Genomic DNA, 19,166 nt, shown 5'->3' with positions numbered 1-19,166 from the left:
TTAACAAGCTGGTGTAGGCATGATGGGCCAAATGGCCTCCTGCATCGTAAGACTTCTGTAAATCTGCGATTGTAATCTCCACCTCTTGCTTTACCTTTCTCCCTTTCTACCACGACTTCTCTTTCCTGCGAGATTCTTTTGGAGTTCGGTCTTGATTTTTGTGAAACAGAGATCCCAGATTGGCTACCCATTTTCCAAGCCTTTCGGTTCTTATTGACTGCTGCCTCACTGTGTACCACCAAAGCAAGGTAAGATCCAGCTCTGCCTTCTCCAGATCTCCTGCTTGTTATATACGTTGCTTTGCAGGAGCTCAGATGCACCAAAGAGGTTGCAGTGAAGAACTTTTCAAAGTATTCGTGTCAACTTTCACATATTTCTAATTTATAATAACATGCACATTGCCTTTGCATGCGGTTGACATTATCGCTTCTGTTTTTAGATTAGAGTGATGCTGGAAAAGCATCCGAGGAGCAGAAAAATCGATGTTTCGGGCAAAAGCCCTTCATCAAGAATTACAGGCAGAGTGATTCTGTACTCAAAGGCTGTCCATCATGGGACCTATCACAGAATTATGACCCAGAGAGAAACACTAATAATTCTTAGAAATGAATGTCCTATTCACACTGGAGCTCATTTTCAAGTGTATGAGTTGGATCAATATGTTCCATTCACAAAGTTTATTGTTTTCTCTTTTCTGGGTAATGTAGCTTTCTGTTTATGTAATCAGGTGTTAACCCTTTACACTATGGGGGTTTTCTTCTCAGTACCCAGCACCCACAACCCCCACACTACCTCCCCCACCCACATCCCCATTCTCCCCATAAGGCATTCCTCAAGGTTCACTCTAGAGATCTGGCTGTCAAATCAAGGCAGACACTTCTACAGTACCAGGGGAGCACAGTATTGTCAGCAGCACTGTCTTTCCCATGAGACATTAAACTGAGGTACTCCGTCCCCCATCCTCATGAGTGGATGTTAAAGATCCACTGGGCCTTGAAGAACAGAATTCTCCCGGGGAGAGATGCAGAGAGATAGAAAGAGAGGAAGGCGTAGTTGGAGGTGGAAATGATTAGGCAAGAGAAAAACAGAGACAGTTAAAGGAGATGCACCTATTTATTTTTCTTAATGAGCAACCTCAAGGGAAACGAAATAGTAATTTGCAAAGATTGTGACTTTTTAAAAAATGTTATCACCATTATTAAAAAGTGAAGATTACCTCATGGAGCTTAGCTACTGTACTTTTAAGAATAAATTATTTTGTGTTCAGTGCTTCGGTGGGTCCTGTAGTCATGAAAGTCACGATATGAATGCAGTATGTGCGTCTTGTATTTACCTGTTTGGCAGCATTTTAACTCGTCGCACATTTCTCTCTTTCTCCATTTTGTTCACACTCACTCACTCCCTTACCTCCCACAGAGGCAGATTCTGTGCCTCAGCTCTGATAGTTGTAGAAGAATGTCTGGTGGAGCAAGGTAGACAGGGGATTCAGTGCCCAGACAATGAGGGAATGGGTGGTCCAGATTTGGGTAGAAGGGAGAAGTGTGGTGGGGATGCGCAGATAGGGAGGAGCTGCATGGAAAGGTCCAAGGGGCCATTTGTGTCCTGAGTTGCTGACAGAGTGGAGGAGATCAGACTCTGTGCTTGCTGCTTGTTGTGTGGGGAAACACGGTGGGTCAGCGGTAAGCACCGCTGCCTCTCAGTGACAGGGACCTGGATTCAATTCCCCCCTCAGGCAACTGTCTGTGTGGAGTTTGCATGTTCTCCCTGTGACTGTGTGGGTGCTCTGGTTTCCTCCCACTGTCCAAAGTTATGCAGGTTAGGGTGGATTAGCTAAATTGCCCATGGTGTTCTGGGATGTGCAGGCTAGGGAGGTTTGTCATGGGAAATGCAGGATTACAGGGGACGGGTCTGGGTGGGATGTTCTTCTGAGGGTCGGTGTGGACCAGTTGGGCCAAATGGCCAGTTTACACACTCAAGGGTTTCTATTCTATTCTAAATAAGGGTGTGCAATATTTCTGACCATGTTCGTGCTGCAATTAAAATAGAAAGGCTTGCATTTATATGGCAACACATGTAGATGCCAAAACACTTTACTGTACTGTGCAGCTGTTTTTATAATGTTGGAAACACAGGAGCCAATTGTGCACAGCATTCTGACACAAACAACCACATGACTATGAGTTGGGGAATAAATACCACACAGGACATTAGAGAGAAGTCCCCCATTCCTCTTCAAAGTAGAGAACGTTGGGGTCTTTCACATCCTCCCAGAAGGCCCTGCTTTTATGTCTCATTCAAAAGATAGCACCATCAACAGGCCAGCACTCCCTCAATGTTACACTGCAAGGCTAGATTTGATATGGTGCCTGTGCCATATTCAGGGTGGAGACTTGAACATGTAACATTCTGTCTATTGGATAAGAATGCTACCATTGAGCACAGCTGGCAGGTAAACAGTAGCCAGTGGATATGTTTACCATGGCAGGCCAATCGTTTTAACCTCTGCTTTATTACTTTATGTTTCAGAGCAAACTGATTGCCGGAAGGATTATCCCAGCCATTGCCACCACAACAGCTGCAATCGTTGGTCTGGTGTGTTTGGAGCTGTACAAGGTTGTGCAGGGTGACAAGCCGATAACGGCCTACAGGAATGGCTTCATCAACTTGGCCTTGCCTTTTTATGCTTTCTCTGAGCCCGTCCCAGCTGGCAAACAGAAGGTAAGTGGGTCTCCCTCAGCCCTTGTTTAAACAAGGTGTGACAAACCTCTCACCATCTGCCACAGGTCTTGACTGCTGAACCCCACGAAACAACCTTCAGCACCTTGAGCATTTAGGAGAGGATTAGGTCCTCCATTTAATCTTGTTAAACCCAAGCACTTTGAGGTAATTTTTACTGAACAGCTGAGGGGCTCCCTTTGCAATGAGTACAAGAGCTGGTGTGATTTACCTTTGTTCTGCCTTACCACACACATTGTTATCGTGTGGCAGAATATGTGTGTGCGTGCCCAAAAGGTATCATCAGACACTGCTAATTCCACCCTATTAGTAGACTCTGTTTCTAGGCAACCATGCTGCTTGAGTGACTGGAGACAGCAATTTGCACGACCCGTCCTGACTCATAAATAACTAGAAATCCCAGAATAGGAGACAAGAGGATTTGAACCTGTGGGAGTCTGGAGTATTTTTAATGTAAGATTGATCTTTGTTGTTCCATCTCTGTGTGGATTCCAGGGGTTGTTGTTTTGTTTGTCACATGTAAAATTGCCCTGACCATTTAGCATGGATTTGCAGGGTCTATTAGTCTAAGAGATACTACTTTTCGGGAAAGAACTTACCTTTAATTTTTGTCCTAATTGGACATTGAAATTTATTGAGGTTGTGTTAACACAATGTTGAACTGTGATTGATGAAAGACGTAGAAATCAAAAGAAATTCTTAACAAAAAAATCATATAGGACTCAAAACGGTAATTTAGTTTATTTCTCCACAGATGCTGCCAGACCTACTGAGTATCTCCACCACTTTCAGTTTTAAATCTCCAGCATCTGCAGTATTTTGCTTTAATGCAATTGAAAAAAACATTGTGTTTGAATTATGACTAAACTGACACATCTGATTGCAATAGTACCAACAATTTGGTGATCAGATTTGATAAGGGTCCCTGTGCACTCAACTTCCATTTCTTTAGTGTGACCATTCCCGCAGTTTCTAGGATTTTTATCAAGGCCACCTCACGAAACTGAACATAATGTATTCCACCAATATGAGAGAAAGGTATTGAAATATAGGCCTGAACCTTTCTTTTCTCGAGTATCATTATTGGCGAGAGGACTGTTGAACAAACTCCTATTGAGATCTAATATTAAGGGTTTGAGTAATTTCCCCAATCAGAGCTGCTGTTGCTACAACAAACCTTTCTAATTAGAGTCGAGAGTCTGGTGCTGAAAAAGCACAGCAGGTCAGGCAGCATCCTGATGAAGGGCTTATGCCCAAAACGTCGATTCTCCTGCTCTTTGGATGCTGCCTGACCTGCTGTGTGCTTTTCCAGCACCAGACTCTCGACTCTGATCTCCAGCACCTGCAGTCCTCACTTTCTCCTTGTCCTTTTGTTTCATCCATTCAGGGGATTTGAGCCTCACTCGCTAGGTTATCATTTGTTGCCTGTCCCTAATTGCCCTGGAAAAGGTGACAGTGAGCTGCCTGTTCATCCAGTGTGAGTCCAGCCTTCGCTCATCCACCATTTTGAAGAAAAGCACTAAAGTTGTGGTGTAGAAGGTACACACTATCTATGTGTTGTACTGCACATGCATAGTCCAATTTGTTTGCCATTTGTGAAAATTACCATTTGAGATTTTCTGAGAATTCAAACCCTGCAATTGCCAGCGTTCTACTGTATATGGGTTCCGACCACAGTGTTATTAAACTTGACACCCATCTGCCAAGTGTCATGTGAGCCAGGTAATTTGTGATCCGTCTGTTGCGCAGGAAGAGGTGCGAGAGCACTGTGACCTGAGCACAGATGTGCCTTTTCCTGATAATATCACATTAGGACTTCTGTTTGGGATCATTTAAAAGTAAATCTGTTGTGGTGACCCTTCAATGCCAGATGGATGTGCAGATGGTGCCAGTGTGTTATGTTCCATCCAGAAGGCTGTACCTTATAGGTTACAAACATGTTTACTCAAAAAGTAATATGAATTACGGGAATACTGCGCAATTTGATAGAATGAATGCCACAGTGGCTCGGTGGTTAAATATATCATCCTGTATTATGTAACAAATTCAATCCATGATCAATTCCGCTGTTGGAAAATGGCTTTGGATTAACCTTGAGGAAAGAGAAAGACTTTATGTAACAACCTTTCACAACCTCAGGACGTATCAATTAAGCACCTTACAACAATCATTTTGAAGTATCATCATTTCAATAATGTAGGAAATAAGGTAGCCATCACAAGAAAGTGTGACGCTCTCATCACTGCCATATGAGCTTTGGCTTGAGCTTTATTCTCACATCCACAGGCCACAGCATCAGAAAATAATTGGTTTTAAACCCCCGTTGCAAATATATAATAGTTTACTCCCATGTTTGTGTCTCAACTTTACGTAAGGATGAACAGACAACAGCTGAGCAGAGCGACCTGACAGCTCAGTACTGGCATTGTCCCATCACCATCTGATATTACTCAGGTTTCTCACAGGAGCAGACTGACCTGATTTAGCTTTGAGAAGACTCCAGCTGGCTCCTGCCCTTTGAACTCTGGGGTCCGATGCAGTTCACTGAAAGCCAGCAGCAGCAGCAGAGAGACTGGGTGGAGGAAAATGCATCTGTGTCCAATCCTGGGAGTATGAGGTTTACTTTGTCACAAAGTAATGCCCTGCATCTCTGGAAGAAACTTGAAAGGATTGACAAAAGCTTCACAAGGTTGTTGCCAGGGTTTGGAGGATTTGAGATATAGGGAGAGGCGGAATACGCTGGGGCTGCTTTCCAGGAACGTTGGAGGCTGAGCTTTGACGTTATAGAGGTTTATACAATCATGAGGGGCACGGTTAGGGTAAATAGTCAAGGTCTTTTCTCCAGGGTAGGGGAGTCCAAAACTAGAAGGCATAGGTTTAGGGGGAGAGGGAAAGATTTAAAAAGGACCTGAGGGGCAACCTTTTCACACAGAAAGTGGTGCGTGTATGGAATGAGACATCAGAGGAAGTGGTGGAGGCTGGTACAATTACAACATTTAAAGGCAACTAGATGGGTGTATGAGTAGGAGGATTTAGAGCGATAAGGACCAAATGGAACTAGATTAAATTTTAGGATATCTGGTCAGCCTAGATGAGTTGATCCTGGAGGATCATCTCTACGACACTGAGTCTATATCTGAATAAGCCAAATTTCAGTCTCCAGTTCAGCCAATGTCATGCGGAATGCTCAGCCTGTTCCTAAGGCAAATGGAAGTAATAGTGGAGTTTATGGAAGGAAGAGGCAAAAATAAGGTACTAAGAGTGCAGTACATGTCGGCTATGTTTAAAAGCATTAGGGCTAATTGGTCTTCTCTTGTGGCTTGGTGTGGGTAGTACTCTTGCTGTGAAGTCGTGGGTTCCAGGTTCAAATTCAACTCAAGATCTCCAGAATTAAATTGTTGTTGACACTCCAGTGCAATACTGAAGGTGTGCTGTGCTGTCAAAGTTGCCCTCTTTCAGACGAGCCGTTAACTCTGAAGAAGAGTCATTTACTAGAGTCGAACTGTTCATTCCATTTCTCTCTCCGCAGATATTGCCAGACCTGCTGAGTTTGACCAGCATTCTCTGAATTTGTTTCAGATTTCCAGCAGCACTTTGCCTTTATTCAAGACGTTAAATCAATTAGTCTCATCTGCCTGTTCGGGTGGACTCATTCCTCATAATGGGCTTTTGCCTGAAACGTCGATTTTTCTGCTCCTCAGATGCTGCTTGACCTGCTGTGCCTTTTCAACACCACTCTAATCTTAACTCTAATCTCCGGCATCTGTCGTACCCAGTTCTGCCTATAAACATTCAATGGTACTAGTTTGAAGGTGGAGGTGATGTGAAAATTCACTGAACTAGTAATCCACAAGAGACATGGTTTAAAACCCTCTATAGCAGATTGAAATCAAATTTCACAATGAAAGAAATTCTGAAAAATCAAATAGCGAGCACAATGGCGACTGTGGGACCACTTGTAAAAACTCATCAATAATGTCCTTTAGGGAAAGAAATCTTCCCTTCACACCTGACCTGGACTAAATGGCACTCTAGACCCACTGCAATGTAGTTGCCTCTTAACTGTCCTCTGGGCAATTAGAGATGTGACACCTGCATCCAGTGAACAACTTTATAAAAGAAAGGTTTATTTTTTTAAAAAAACAGAAGAACTATTCCTGGCCTCCTGGCCAATATTTTTCCCTCAGTGAACATCATAAAAACAGATTATCACGTTATCATGTTGCTGTTTGTAGGAGTTCACTGTGCGCAACTAGCTGCCACGTTTCCTGCATTACAACACATGCTACAATTCAACAATGTAGCCATTGACTGTAATACATTGTGGAAATATCTGGTAATCATGAAAAGCACAAACACATGCACGTCTTTACTTTTTTATCTTTTATTTTTTATCTTTTCTTCTGGCAGTGACTGATGGTTGAGTATTGCACATAATAAGCATTCTTCCTATGTGAACCCAATGTTTTCATGGGATATGGCCACCATTGGCTAGGCCAGTATTTATTACCCCATCTCTAATCACCCCTCAGAGGGTAGTGGTAAGCAGCCTCCTTGAACTGCTGCAGTCTGTTTGATGTAGGTACACCCACAATGCTGTTAGGAAGGGAAGTCCTGAACTTTGACCCAGTGTCAGTGAGGGAATGACGGTTATAGTTCCAAGTCAGCATTGTGTATGAATTAGAGGGGAGCTTGCAGGTGGTGACAATCCCATGTATCTGTTGGCATTGTACTTTCTCAATGGTGCACGTCATTGGTTTGGAAAGTGTTGTCAAAAAAGCCTTGGTGAGTTACTGCCCATCAGTGGTACTGACTCTATCACTCATTGTACATTCTGGGCATTTTTCGCCTTTAGTGCTTCATCCAATGGTACTGATTCATCGGTTGAAAGGTGAGGGATTATGCAGGCCTGCAGTATTTGGTTATTAACAGGAGTTTTTGACCTGATGCCATGAGATATCATGGGGCCCATAGTCAATGTTGAGGACTCCCAGTCAGCCCTCTCCCAACTGTATAGCACTGTGCCATCACCTCTGTTGGTGGGACTGGATGTACTGAAGGATGGTGAAGGGCATACCTGGGATATTGGCAGTATGGTATGATTCTGTGTCAGGTTCTTGCTTGATTAGTCTGTTGGACATCTCTCTAATTTTCCATAAGCTCCTGTGGTGTTTTTCCAAATGATTGCTGTTGATGTTTTGTGGTATTTGCTACCTTTACCAGTATGTACTAGGTACCAGTACTAGGTAAGGGTTGTTTGAGATAAGTTGTTGTCATCGCTCCCTTTGTCGTGAGCTTATCTAGTGATTAGCGGGAGAGGATACACCAGCATACAATATCTACAGGAGAGACCCTGTTCTCAGATAACAAGAAGGTCCATTGCATGGTAACTGTGTACAGCTATGTTTGATCAGGCCTAATTGCTGGGGCCTTATGGACCTGGTGCAGTTGCATCTTCTCCCTCTGAAAGCTAGTGTAGAATGTGTGGAGGGGTCTGCTGAGTTGTATGGAGGCAGAAACCTCAAGATCCCAATCTCAGCCTTCTCCTGAGACGCTGTTGATTCAAACTAAATCAGCTTCCAATCGCTTTGTTTGCTGGACCTGTTATGCAAAGTGACCTACCTGAGGCTTGGTCCTCTTGTTTCCACGGCAACACTAGCAGTTATTATGCGAAAAAGGTTGTGCTTCAGTTACTTGAGTCTCATTTCTGCTTTGTTCACTGGAGAGAATATTACATGTTCTCTCCCCCAGCCAGTATTTATATTTTTGCAGCTAACTATGATTCTAGCTCCGTACATTTGTACCAAGTCGTGGTACTTCTCAGCTGCCTGGAGTCAGTTACATTATTTCTTGAGGATAATTAAAATGATAGCCTCTGTGAAACTATAACATGTAACTGATGGACTGGGACAGATGGTCACGTAGCGCAGAAGTATACAGTGCAAATGTTGAACTGCACGCTACTAATGAGGCTCTCTCCTGTTCTGCAGTCACCCCCGGACTCCAAACTATAAATTCCAATGCATCAAACAGATTCCCAAAGATTAACCATCATAATAAATTCCAATGGACCACAGTGTTCTCTGTTTGTCCTGTCGTTCTTTCCTGGCTCTCAAAATGTTGGAATCCCTCAATTTTCTAATATTCTGGACTCTGTATCAGAACTAAAGAACACGAGAACTAGGAGTAGGAGTATCAATTTAGCTTCTTGAGCAGGCTCTGCCATTTAATAAAATCATGGCTAATATAATCTCAGCTTCAACTCTACTTGCCTGCCCATCCTCCATAACCCTGCAACCAATTGTTCATTAAAAATCTATGTCCTTCTTAAACAATATAAGCCACATGTTAACCATTAACCATGGCCTAATACCTCCACCTCTGACTCTTGACAGCCTTGTCAGGTAGCACAATGGTTATGATATTGGGGTAAAAATTTGAAATTAAAAAGGCGAGTAATACAAAGACGTGGACCAATGATCTGCAAACACCAGTTTAAATCTCTCCACGATAATTGGGGAATTTCAGTTGAATTCAGTGAACCTGGATAAGAAAGCCTGTTTCAGTAATGGTGACCATGGAACTACCAGATTGGCGTAAAAAACTCAGCTGATTCACTCATGCAGGAAAATCTGCAGTCCTTTTCTGGCCACCAGAGTCATGGAAAAGTGGTTCACTTTTTACTGTCCTATTCAGTGGCCAAGCCAGTTATTGTCATTCAGAGCATACTTAGAGACAAGTGATAAATGTTGGTATTGGCAATGATGCCCTTACCACAGGAATGAATAAAAAAAGTCCTTGACAGTACCTTACATTCTCCCTTCACAAAAGAGTGATTCCCATTGTCTGAAATACTAATTGAATAAACCTCAACTAATCACTCCTCTGTGTGAAATAGCAGCAGATCAATATATTCCACTTTGTCATCTTGACTGAGTCTGTTCCTGAGTTCTCATACTCAGTGAATTACCACAAGGTGACTTCTTTTTCACAGTCATCATTAGACTTCTTAATTCCCAATTTTTATTACATTTAAATTCCATCTGCTGTGGTGAGATTCAAGCCCATGCCCTCAGAACATTAGCCTGTGATTCTGAATTATGATTCCTGTGGCATTATCACAACACTACCATTGCCCCATAATGTGGATGCTGCCTGTAGAATTTAGCTCCTCTGTTCATTTCCTGGATTTCTGGATTACTAGTCTAGTGACAATACCATTCTGCTACAGCCTCCCCTCAACCAATCATTGTTCTTGACTCCTATTGCTTCCATGTTTCCACCCCATTCCACATACTCTATTCCCAAGTACCAGCTCACACTCCCAATGCAATACACTCTGGCTCCTTTAAGCCTAATGTTCCAGCATCATAGATTAGCTTCAATGAAGTCTGACAGATAGAGAAAGTGGACAGGAGGAACCTGTTTCCCTTTGCAGGGAGCACAGTGGCTCAGTGGTTAGCACTGATACCTCCCAGTGCCGGGGACTGAGGTTCAGTTCCAGCCTGGGGCAACTGACTCACTGGATTTTGTGCATTCTCCCCATGTTTGCATGGGTTTCCTCCGGGTTCTCTGGTTTCCTCCCATGATCTGGCAATGTACAAGTTAGGGTGAATTGGCCATGCTAAATTTCCAATCATGTCCAGGGATGTGCAGGCCAGGTGGATCAGCCATGGGAAATGTTAGGGTTATAGGGATAGGGTGAGTCTGGGTGGATGTGGGCTCGATGTTCTTTGAGACTTCAAAAAGCAGGGGTCATAGATTCAAGCTAAGTAGCAGAAGGATTGCAGGGGACATGAGGAAGAGGGTTTTTACATAGAGGATGGGGTGTGTGTAGAATTTGCTGCCTGAGTTGGTGGTGGAGGCAATGGGCCATTTGCAGGAAGATTGGATTAGAAAAGGCATCTGGGTGTCTTTGAGTCGGCATGGACAATATGATGTAAATGGCCCCTTTCTGTGTTGTATCATTTCTGTGGTTCTACATAGAGTAGTCTGTGAGAATCTTGTCACTGTGACAGATGTGTCTAAGGCTAGAGGGTATAAGTTTATGGATAGGAGTAAATGATTTAGTGGATGTCTGAGAAAACCGTTTTTGTCCAGAGGTTGGTAGAAATATGGAACATGGTGCCTAAGAGGGTATGGAGGCAGGTATTATCACAACATTTAAGAAGGATTTGGATGAGCACTTCAACTGTTGGGGCACAGTAAGCTGTGGACCAAGTGCACGTAAATGGGATTAGTGCAGGTTAGTGCTTGTTGGTCAGCATGGACGTGATGGGTCGAAGGTCCTGTTTTTAATGCTGTATGACTCTAAGATGAGTGCCCTGGGGCATTTATTGCACTAAGGGTGCTATTGCATTATTGTAAAGACCTATTTTCAAATTGTAAAACCATTCATTTAATATCAAATACAAAATACATCTTTAAATGGATGAGAGAGCTGTTATTTTCTCACCTACAGTTACAACAGTTCCAATTCAAACGGAGACAGTTCTTATTTAATCATGTTCTCTTTCACTGTGATTTTCTCCTTACTCTGTGCATGCCATCATTTGGACATTCCATTCATGGACTATCCCATGAACATGTTTCATCTTGTCCACCGTATTTTCAAACCTTTCTGACCTGTCATATTTTCCCTCCTGTCAGCTGTCGAGTTAATAATGTCAGTTTCTTGAATTGTGTTTGACAGTTCAGCAACAGCGCTGCAGAAGTGATTAAACGATCAGACAGTGCACTCAGAATCCGTTCACATTAGTTTTCGCATAAGTGAGCAGGAGATGCAAAAGGATAGTGAGAACAAAAGGAGGAACGATTGAGGGAGGGCGGATGATAGAGCCTTGCGTATTGTGGCGAAAGACTGGACTTCTCACCATTTCCCTCCGAATTGTTCCTTCTGAGTGCATCGCTTTTTAAGATACAGTTTCAGCAAATGGATGGATTAACTTGGGCCCAAGCTTTTGGGCCTGTCTACTTGCATACTCTGGTGCAGAGGCAGCAGCAGATGTTGCATTAGGTAATGGCTTTACAACGGCTACCGTCCAGCATTTTGCAGGCGGAGCCAGCTCAACGTGGGGCTTGAACCATAATGAGGTTGTTTCAAGGTGAGGGGAGAGTGCGTTCCGTGGAAGGCAACTAGGGGCTATTGCTCTTTAACTGCGCAGGGCACCCGCAGGGTTAAATTAATTAGCAGATAGAGGGTCACCAGAAGGAGAGCCAGCGGGTTTGTAAAATGCAGTCACATCCCGGGAGGGTAGAGATCAGTTTCATGCTTTCGGGCTAATTTACTGCAGTTATCAAGCAACAGTAGTGATTGGATTTCAGACTGATTATTGCCCATGTCACCATTACCCCAGATATATAACCCAGGTAAGAAAAAATCACTCCATTACTGAATGACAGAAAAATCCATTGGCGTTACAGTATAATTGAATCAGAATGAAAGTATTAAGTAGACTCAGATAACAAAATGGAAGTTTATGACCGGAACTGGACTAATAGTTGGCTAGCACAGCCTAATTAAAATCCCTTTCTAAGACCCCAGAAGTAAAGGTTTATTTCCATGAAGCATACACATGCACACAGAAAAAGTTAACAGCTGGACTCAGGCAAAGGATCAAACTACACTGAATGGTTACATCAGTGTCCCTGTTGTAGTGAGGACTGTAATAGCATTCAGATGGAAGCACTCATCTGTACTTGCCAAAATATTTCACTGTCAATCTGAAACAAAACATGCTGAGCATATCAACGTACCAGCTTTCAGGCTCTGTGGTTCTGGGTCCCAGGCCAAATAGAAAGCGATATTCAGGTACAATATCTGAAAGCATCTTAAAGTTTTGAGCCAAATATTTCAAAAATGTAATGGAAGGCTGAAGGGGGATAGAGGGAGGCATACATGCACGGATACATGTACAAGTGCACACACTTGTAGATGCATACAGGGATCTAAAAATATAGAGGGAGAGCTTCACACATACATTTCAGGAACATTTTAGTGCATCTATGGGAAAGAGTCATTATCCAAGCTTGATAAAAGTGCAATCAGACATTGGCACAGATTGAGAGATCGCTGGCGAGATTGATTTCAATGGGAGAGCCTTTTGATAGCAATGATCAAAATTCAATAAGATTTAGCACAGTTACAAATAGGAGGGCAGCACGGTGGCACAGTGGTTAGCATTGCTGCCTCACAACGCCAGAGACACCGATTCGATTCCTGCCTTGGGTGACTGCCTGTGTGGAGTTTGCACATTGTCCCCATGTCTGCATGGGTTTCCTCCGGGTGCTCCTGTTTCCTCCCACACTCCAAAGATGTGCAGGTCAGGTAAATTGGTCATGCTAAATTGCCCATAGGGTGAATATGGGAAATGGGTCTGGGTGGGTTACTCTTTGGAGGGTCAGTGTGGACTTGTTGGGCCGAAGGGCCTGTTTCCATACTGTAGGGAATCTATTCTAATCTAAAAGAGCAGTAAGGGAAAGACAGTTCTCAGTTCTGAAATGTAACTCAGCCAACATAGATTGGAAACAGCCAGGTGAAAGTAAACCATTCCTCAAGCAGTGGAGAGAATTGAAAATGGACATACTGAGGGTTCAAGACAAATTTATTCCCGCAAAAACCCCAAAATCTCGAGCACCTTGGATGTCAAGTAGCACAAGTTGGGTAAGGCAAAAAAGGTCTTAAGAACCAGGAGCTAAAGTAGACAATTTAATTTTATTATGGCTTATCTCATCTCGACCTCAATTCCACTTTGCAGCCTGCTGCCCATAAAACTTCAACTCATTATTAATTACAACTCTGGCCATCTCCTCCTTAGATTTATTCAGTGTCCCAATGTCCACCACGCAGTGTGACCCTTTGAGAGAAGTAATTTCTCCTCCTGTCTGTTTTAAACCTGCCACCCTTAACGTCAGACTATGATCTCTCACTCTGGATTGTTCCACAAGAGAAATCTTACATCAGGTACAGGGAACTCAATACTTCAGAAATCCTAGAGGAATAGAGAAAGTGTGGGTGAAATTTAAAATGAAAGTCGAGATCCAAAGACAGGGCACGAGAAATGTATGATCAAGTTAAATCAAGAAATACCCAAAGATGTTCCCAAAAATACATAAAAGGGAGAAGAATAATTAAGGAAAGAGTGGGAACTATTAAAGAACAAAAAAAAATCATTTCTGTGTGGAGGTGGAAAATATGGGCACACTTCTGAAACTTTGCATCTGTTTTTACAGAAGTGGGGGGTCAAAGCAGACACTGCTATCAAAGAGGATATCAAAGAGAAGTATTGGATGGGATAAACATAGTGAAAGAGAAAATATTTAAGAGATTCGACAACTTTGAAAGTAGATAGATGCCAAGTCCGGATGAAATGTATCACAAGCTGTTAAGAAAGCAAAGGAGGAAATAACGGAGGCTCTGACCAGCTGGACTGACCGGATGGCTATTTCCAGTGGGAATTTTGCAGAAATCAGTACTTGATCCCACGCTTTTTGTAGTATATATCACTCTTTTGGGCGTAAGTACAGCAGCTACCATTAAGAAGTTTGCTTATGTTAGAAAAATTGGCCATGTGGCTGACAGTGAGGAATAAAGCTGGTCACTGCAAAACGATATCAATGGACTGGTCAAATAGGCAGGGAAGAGAAAAATGCAATTCAATCAGAAGAAATATGCAAGGTATTGCATTTTGGGGATAGCAAGGGAATACACAATAAATGGTGATGTACTGACATGAGGAACAGAGGGACCTTGGAGTATTTGTGCACAGTGCCCTGAAAGTAGCAGGATCTTCTGATTACCTGGTTAAGAAGCAATATGGGACACTTTCCTTCATTAGCTAAGACCTCAAGTATAAGACCAAGCATGTGATGCTCGGACATTAGTTAGAGCAAAGCTAGAGTAATCTGTGCAATTCTGATCACTATAATCTAGGAAGGAAGTGATGGCACTATAGAGAGGGTACAGAGGAGATTCATAAGGGTGTTGTCTGGAGTGGAAGAAAGATTGGATAGGCTGAGGTTGTTGTCTTTGAAATAGAGGAAGCTAAGGGTGGGGGTGGGGGCTGTTGGTGATGTTAGAAAAATTGTATATAACATAGGGATGGAGGAAGGACCCATTTCCCTTCGTAAACAAGGCTCTTTATTTCGCTTTTTTTTTAAGTTCTTGTGTTCATCTAGTATTACATTCCCTGTACCTGACATACGATTTACTTTTTTGCCTTATCCTAGCCCCTGCTCCTTGACATCCATGCTTCTTCAGACTTAGGAGAGAACAAATTTGTTCCATCTCTTATTGTGTCAAATAACCTATGATTTTAAAAATTGGTGGAAGGAATAGAAGGGAGCTAAGGAGAAATATTTTCACTAAGAGGCTAATGGGTATTGCTGCCTAAAAGGGTATTAGGGACAGACCGTCAAAAGGTATTTGATATGTGTTGAGGTGATGTAACTTGCATGGCTATGGGGAACAGCTGAGAAGTGAGGTCAGGTTAGATAACATTTTTTTAAACATAGAAGATAGGAGCAGGTGCAGACCATTTCACTCCTTGAGCCTGCTCCACCATTTAATATAATCATGGCTGATCATTGAGCTCAATACCCTCATCTCCGTCCCCTAATATCCCTTGATCCTTTTAGCCACAAGAGCTATATCTACCTCCTTGAAAACACATTACATTTTGACTTCAAACACTTTCTGCGCCAGTGAATGCTACAGGCTCACTGTACTCTAGAGGAAGATGTTTCACCTCATCTCAGTCCTGAAAGGTCTATGCCTTATCCTTAAGCTATGACTTTCGATTCTGGAGTGCCCCAGCATCAGGGTCATCCATCCTGCATCTAACCTGTCACTTCCTGTTAGTATTTTGTACATTTCTATGCGATTTCCACCCCCACCCCCCCATTCTTTGTAACTCCAGTGAATATAATCCTAACTAACGTAATCTATCCTCACACATCAGTCCTGTCATTCCAAGGAATCAATTTGGTGAACCTTCAATGCACTGTAGTAAGATCGTCCTTCTTCAGATAAGGAGTTCAAAACTGAACACAACATTCCGGATGTGGCCTATGCAATGCACTGTGTAACTGCAGCAACTCTACTTGTTCTTCTACTTGAATCCTCCTGCCTCAAAGGCTGAATATTTAGGCGAGCACAAACACGATGGACCAAATGGTCTTCTGAGCCATAAATTGTTATGATTCTATAAGACTGATGCAGCAAGTGAGTCCAGTGGCTGAACTTATGGTTTGACCTTAAAAGTTTGAGGGGCTCCCATTGAATCATGTGAACACTATGAGGCTATTCAGCCCATCATACCTGTGCTATCTGTTTGAAGGAGTTTTTCAATCAGTCCCGCTGCAATGTTCTTTTCTGATGGTTCAACAATATTTTTGGTTTCAAGAAGATTTCCAACCGTGAAAGTTAATTTTGTACCTGCGTCCATGACACTTTTGGTTAGTAAATTCCAAAAGGCATTAACATGTTTCCAAACTATCTGTTGGGAGAAAAAAAGTAGTAAAACCATGGGTTGGACTTTGGAAACAAAGTTGTTTCAAGGAGATTTGTGATTTTATTCTTGGGGAGTTTTATATTCTGTTAGCTTCAAAGTAACAGTTGGAGAGCTTCAGGATCAGAATGTTTAGCTAATTTTTACCAATTAATGAGTCACAGTCTACCCCATGCTCATTTGTTCCTTAATCTTTATATTAAATTAATACTTTTAATCAAACAGTGGTTGTTGACAACATCAGGACAGTTGGAAACAAGTGAGTTCAACATGATGTGTGGGGGTTGAAATCAGCAGAGAGGCAGAGGCACAGGCACAGGCACACACATTGGGAATTGTTTCTCTCAGTTCAACTCCCCCATCTATCAGTTTCTCCAATTAGTGAAAACATTTGATTAGAACTATACGGTGGCCAACAATTCTCTCTGTCTTTCCCCAGAGTGCAATGGATCTGGGACACTGCACAAATTTAAGGACAAGACAAACAGGTTTTTAATTATTGGTGAATTAAATGGTTATGAGGAGTGGGCAGGAAAGTAGAGTTAAGGCCGCGATGAGATCTGTCATGATTGTATCAAATAGTGTAGCACGCTCAAGACTCTGAATTGCCTACTCCTGCTCCTATTCTTATGTTCCAAGTGGCCCGTGAACAAAGGCTTGGACATTGCCAAGTTATTGGATGAGTTAATGATGGAAACATTATTAACGTTCTCCCTTCCTCACATCAGACAATCATTACATTGCATAAGAAGGCCATTCGTCCCATCAGCTCTCTGAGTGTTTTGATTTAGTGCCAAGCCCCTGCCTTTTGCCTGTAACAGCATGTCAGTTCCATTTAAATAACCATCCAATTCCTTCTTGAATACCTCACTCGAAGCTTGCTCCCACCCCCTGCCAACCAGCAGCAACAACAACAACCATACTTTCCAAACAATGCATTCCAAATTCTGACTACTTGCTGTGTGAAAGTGCTCCTTCTCGCACCTCGCAAAATCTCTTTAAAGCTGTGCTGTTGTGTTCTCAACGTAATGTTTTCTCTTTCATTCTCTAACAAAATGCTAAATTGAGGCCCTGCCCACCCTCTCAGAGTGAATTGTTTCTTTAAAAATCCATGGACCTATTCTGAAGATGAGCAGGAGCTTGTTACTCTCCCTTCACTGACATCACTAAAGAACAATGTGTTTACACAGTGATATTAGTGCAAATTGGTTGTAAAGGTGACTATGTCTCAACAGTACTCCATTGGCTGTAAAGTGCCCTAGAATGCCCTGAAGTCAAGAAAGGCGCCAAGTAAATGCAACCTTCTTTTTTTGCTTGGATAATGCCAATTGAGAACTTTGCAGGAATCCTAAAATGTTGGTGCTATCACCATGAAGCCATGGTGACACCATGGTGGGGGAGATTTGTAACTCTCTTCCATAAATGGCAGTTGATGCTAGGTCAGTTGGTTAATTTTAAATCTGAGAATAGATCATTTTTGTTAAGTGAAGATATTAAGGGATATGGGCCCAAGGCAGGTATATGACAAGTCAGCCATGATCTCATTGAATTGCAGAACATTGAGAAGCTGAATAGCCTACTCCTGTTCCTACCTGTTTCGATTCCAGTTTTCAATTCAATACACTGCTCTCCGTTCTATTGGGGTTATTTGTCACAATGAGGAAGTTCTCTTGTGGTAAACCCAGCCCTTACGATTATGTGGAAGTGTGATGATGGTGCTTATGAATGGGGAAAACCGTTACTCAATTTATAGTTTGTTGAGGGGGAGTTTTGACCTCTGCTCAGTGTTTACTGTTTAAGGAACTGGTTGAAAATTTTGAGGGTGGAAGAGGGGACAGTAAATCTGTGAAGCCATCCTGAGTAATTTCACAATTTCGTTTGCAATGGTGTAAATTTCTGTAAAGCAATTTCATAATTTTCTTTTGTTTTAATTCTCTCTGGAGTCTGAGCCTGTTATAATCAGCTTTACATGAGCAGTTCTTTTTCTGTGGATTTGAGAAACTTCACATGGATACAGAACCCCTTTGAACAAGAAACTGAAAATTCTCAATCTAATGTTTGGTGTAGCAACAAATTAAAAGGTCAAATAGCAGAACATGATAAAGCATCCATTGAGGTCCCTTAATGAGTTGTCGGTGCTCCTTTAAGCAGAATCTGGAGCCTGAATACTCCAGCTTTGTTAGGGCTGGCAAATATGGAACTAATTTTGTCTCAGACTTCCTTTGCCCAGTAGGAGGATGAATAGAGGGAGAGGACAGCATGTGTAATTGGTTTCAGTAATAAACTCTTTCAGAGATGGACTTCAGAAGGTTTTCATTGTAAGTTACAATGTGAAAGACACAGCATTTCCTGTTGCAAGGCTGCCACATATTGAAACCAGATTGCTGTGAGTGTCTCTGATCTCTGCTTCACTTCAGATACATCACAGACGCAACTGTCTTAAAACAGGCCTTCATCACTTCTGTTATGAAAAAAATGGATTCAGTAGCTTCCTACTGTGTCTCCTTTTTTTCTCCTTTTAACACTTTCACTGCCACTCTATTTGGAGGAGTAATTTGAGTAGTGTTGAACGCTGTGTTGATTTGCATTGTTAAATGATTCTGTCTTGGCTGGTGGACTACAACATGGCCCTTTCCCCTCTGGTTTTGAATCCAGTCTAGACTCTGGGATTCAAAGATCTCTTTTATGTCAACTTGACTCAGCACTCTTATCTCTGAGTCGGAGTGACGTGGTTTCAAAACCTACTCTAGGCTTCAGTCTAGCCTGATAATTCAGGGAGACAGTGTTTGATTATTGAAGCTTATTCAAGTGAAATGTTATACTGAGGCCGGCTCTGTCTAGGAAGGTGTGAGAGATCCTAATGGCATAACTTGGAAGCACAGCAGTGAGTTGCTTCAGAACGTTATTCTTCCCTCAACCAAG

At 42.4% G+C, this 19,166-nt stretch overlaps 1 protein-coding gene across 1 annotated transcript in view; it reads left to right on the top strand.

The window, feature by feature from the left end:
• The window catches only part of uba1 (ubiquitin-like modifier activating enzyme 1), a 298,897-nt gene that overhangs the window by 206,428 nt on the left and 73,303 nt on the right, over positions 1–19,166 (top strand). The window contains exon 22 of the mRNA XM_072581907.1: positions 2,527–2,718. Coding sequence (XP_072438008.1) covers positions 2,527–2,718 — 192 coding nt within the window. The remainder of the gene's footprint in view (positions 1–2,526; positions 2,719–19,166) is intronic.

The sequence above is a fragment of the Chiloscyllium punctatum genome, chromosome 12 (assembly GCF_047496795.1).
Source record: "Chiloscyllium punctatum isolate Juve2018m chromosome 12, sChiPun1.3, whole genome shotgun sequence".
Taxonomy (NCBI): domain Eukaryota; kingdom Metazoa; phylum Chordata; class Chondrichthyes; order Orectolobiformes; family Hemiscylliidae; genus Chiloscyllium; species Chiloscyllium punctatum.
This window is presented reverse-complemented; position numbering and strand designations above follow the sequence as displayed.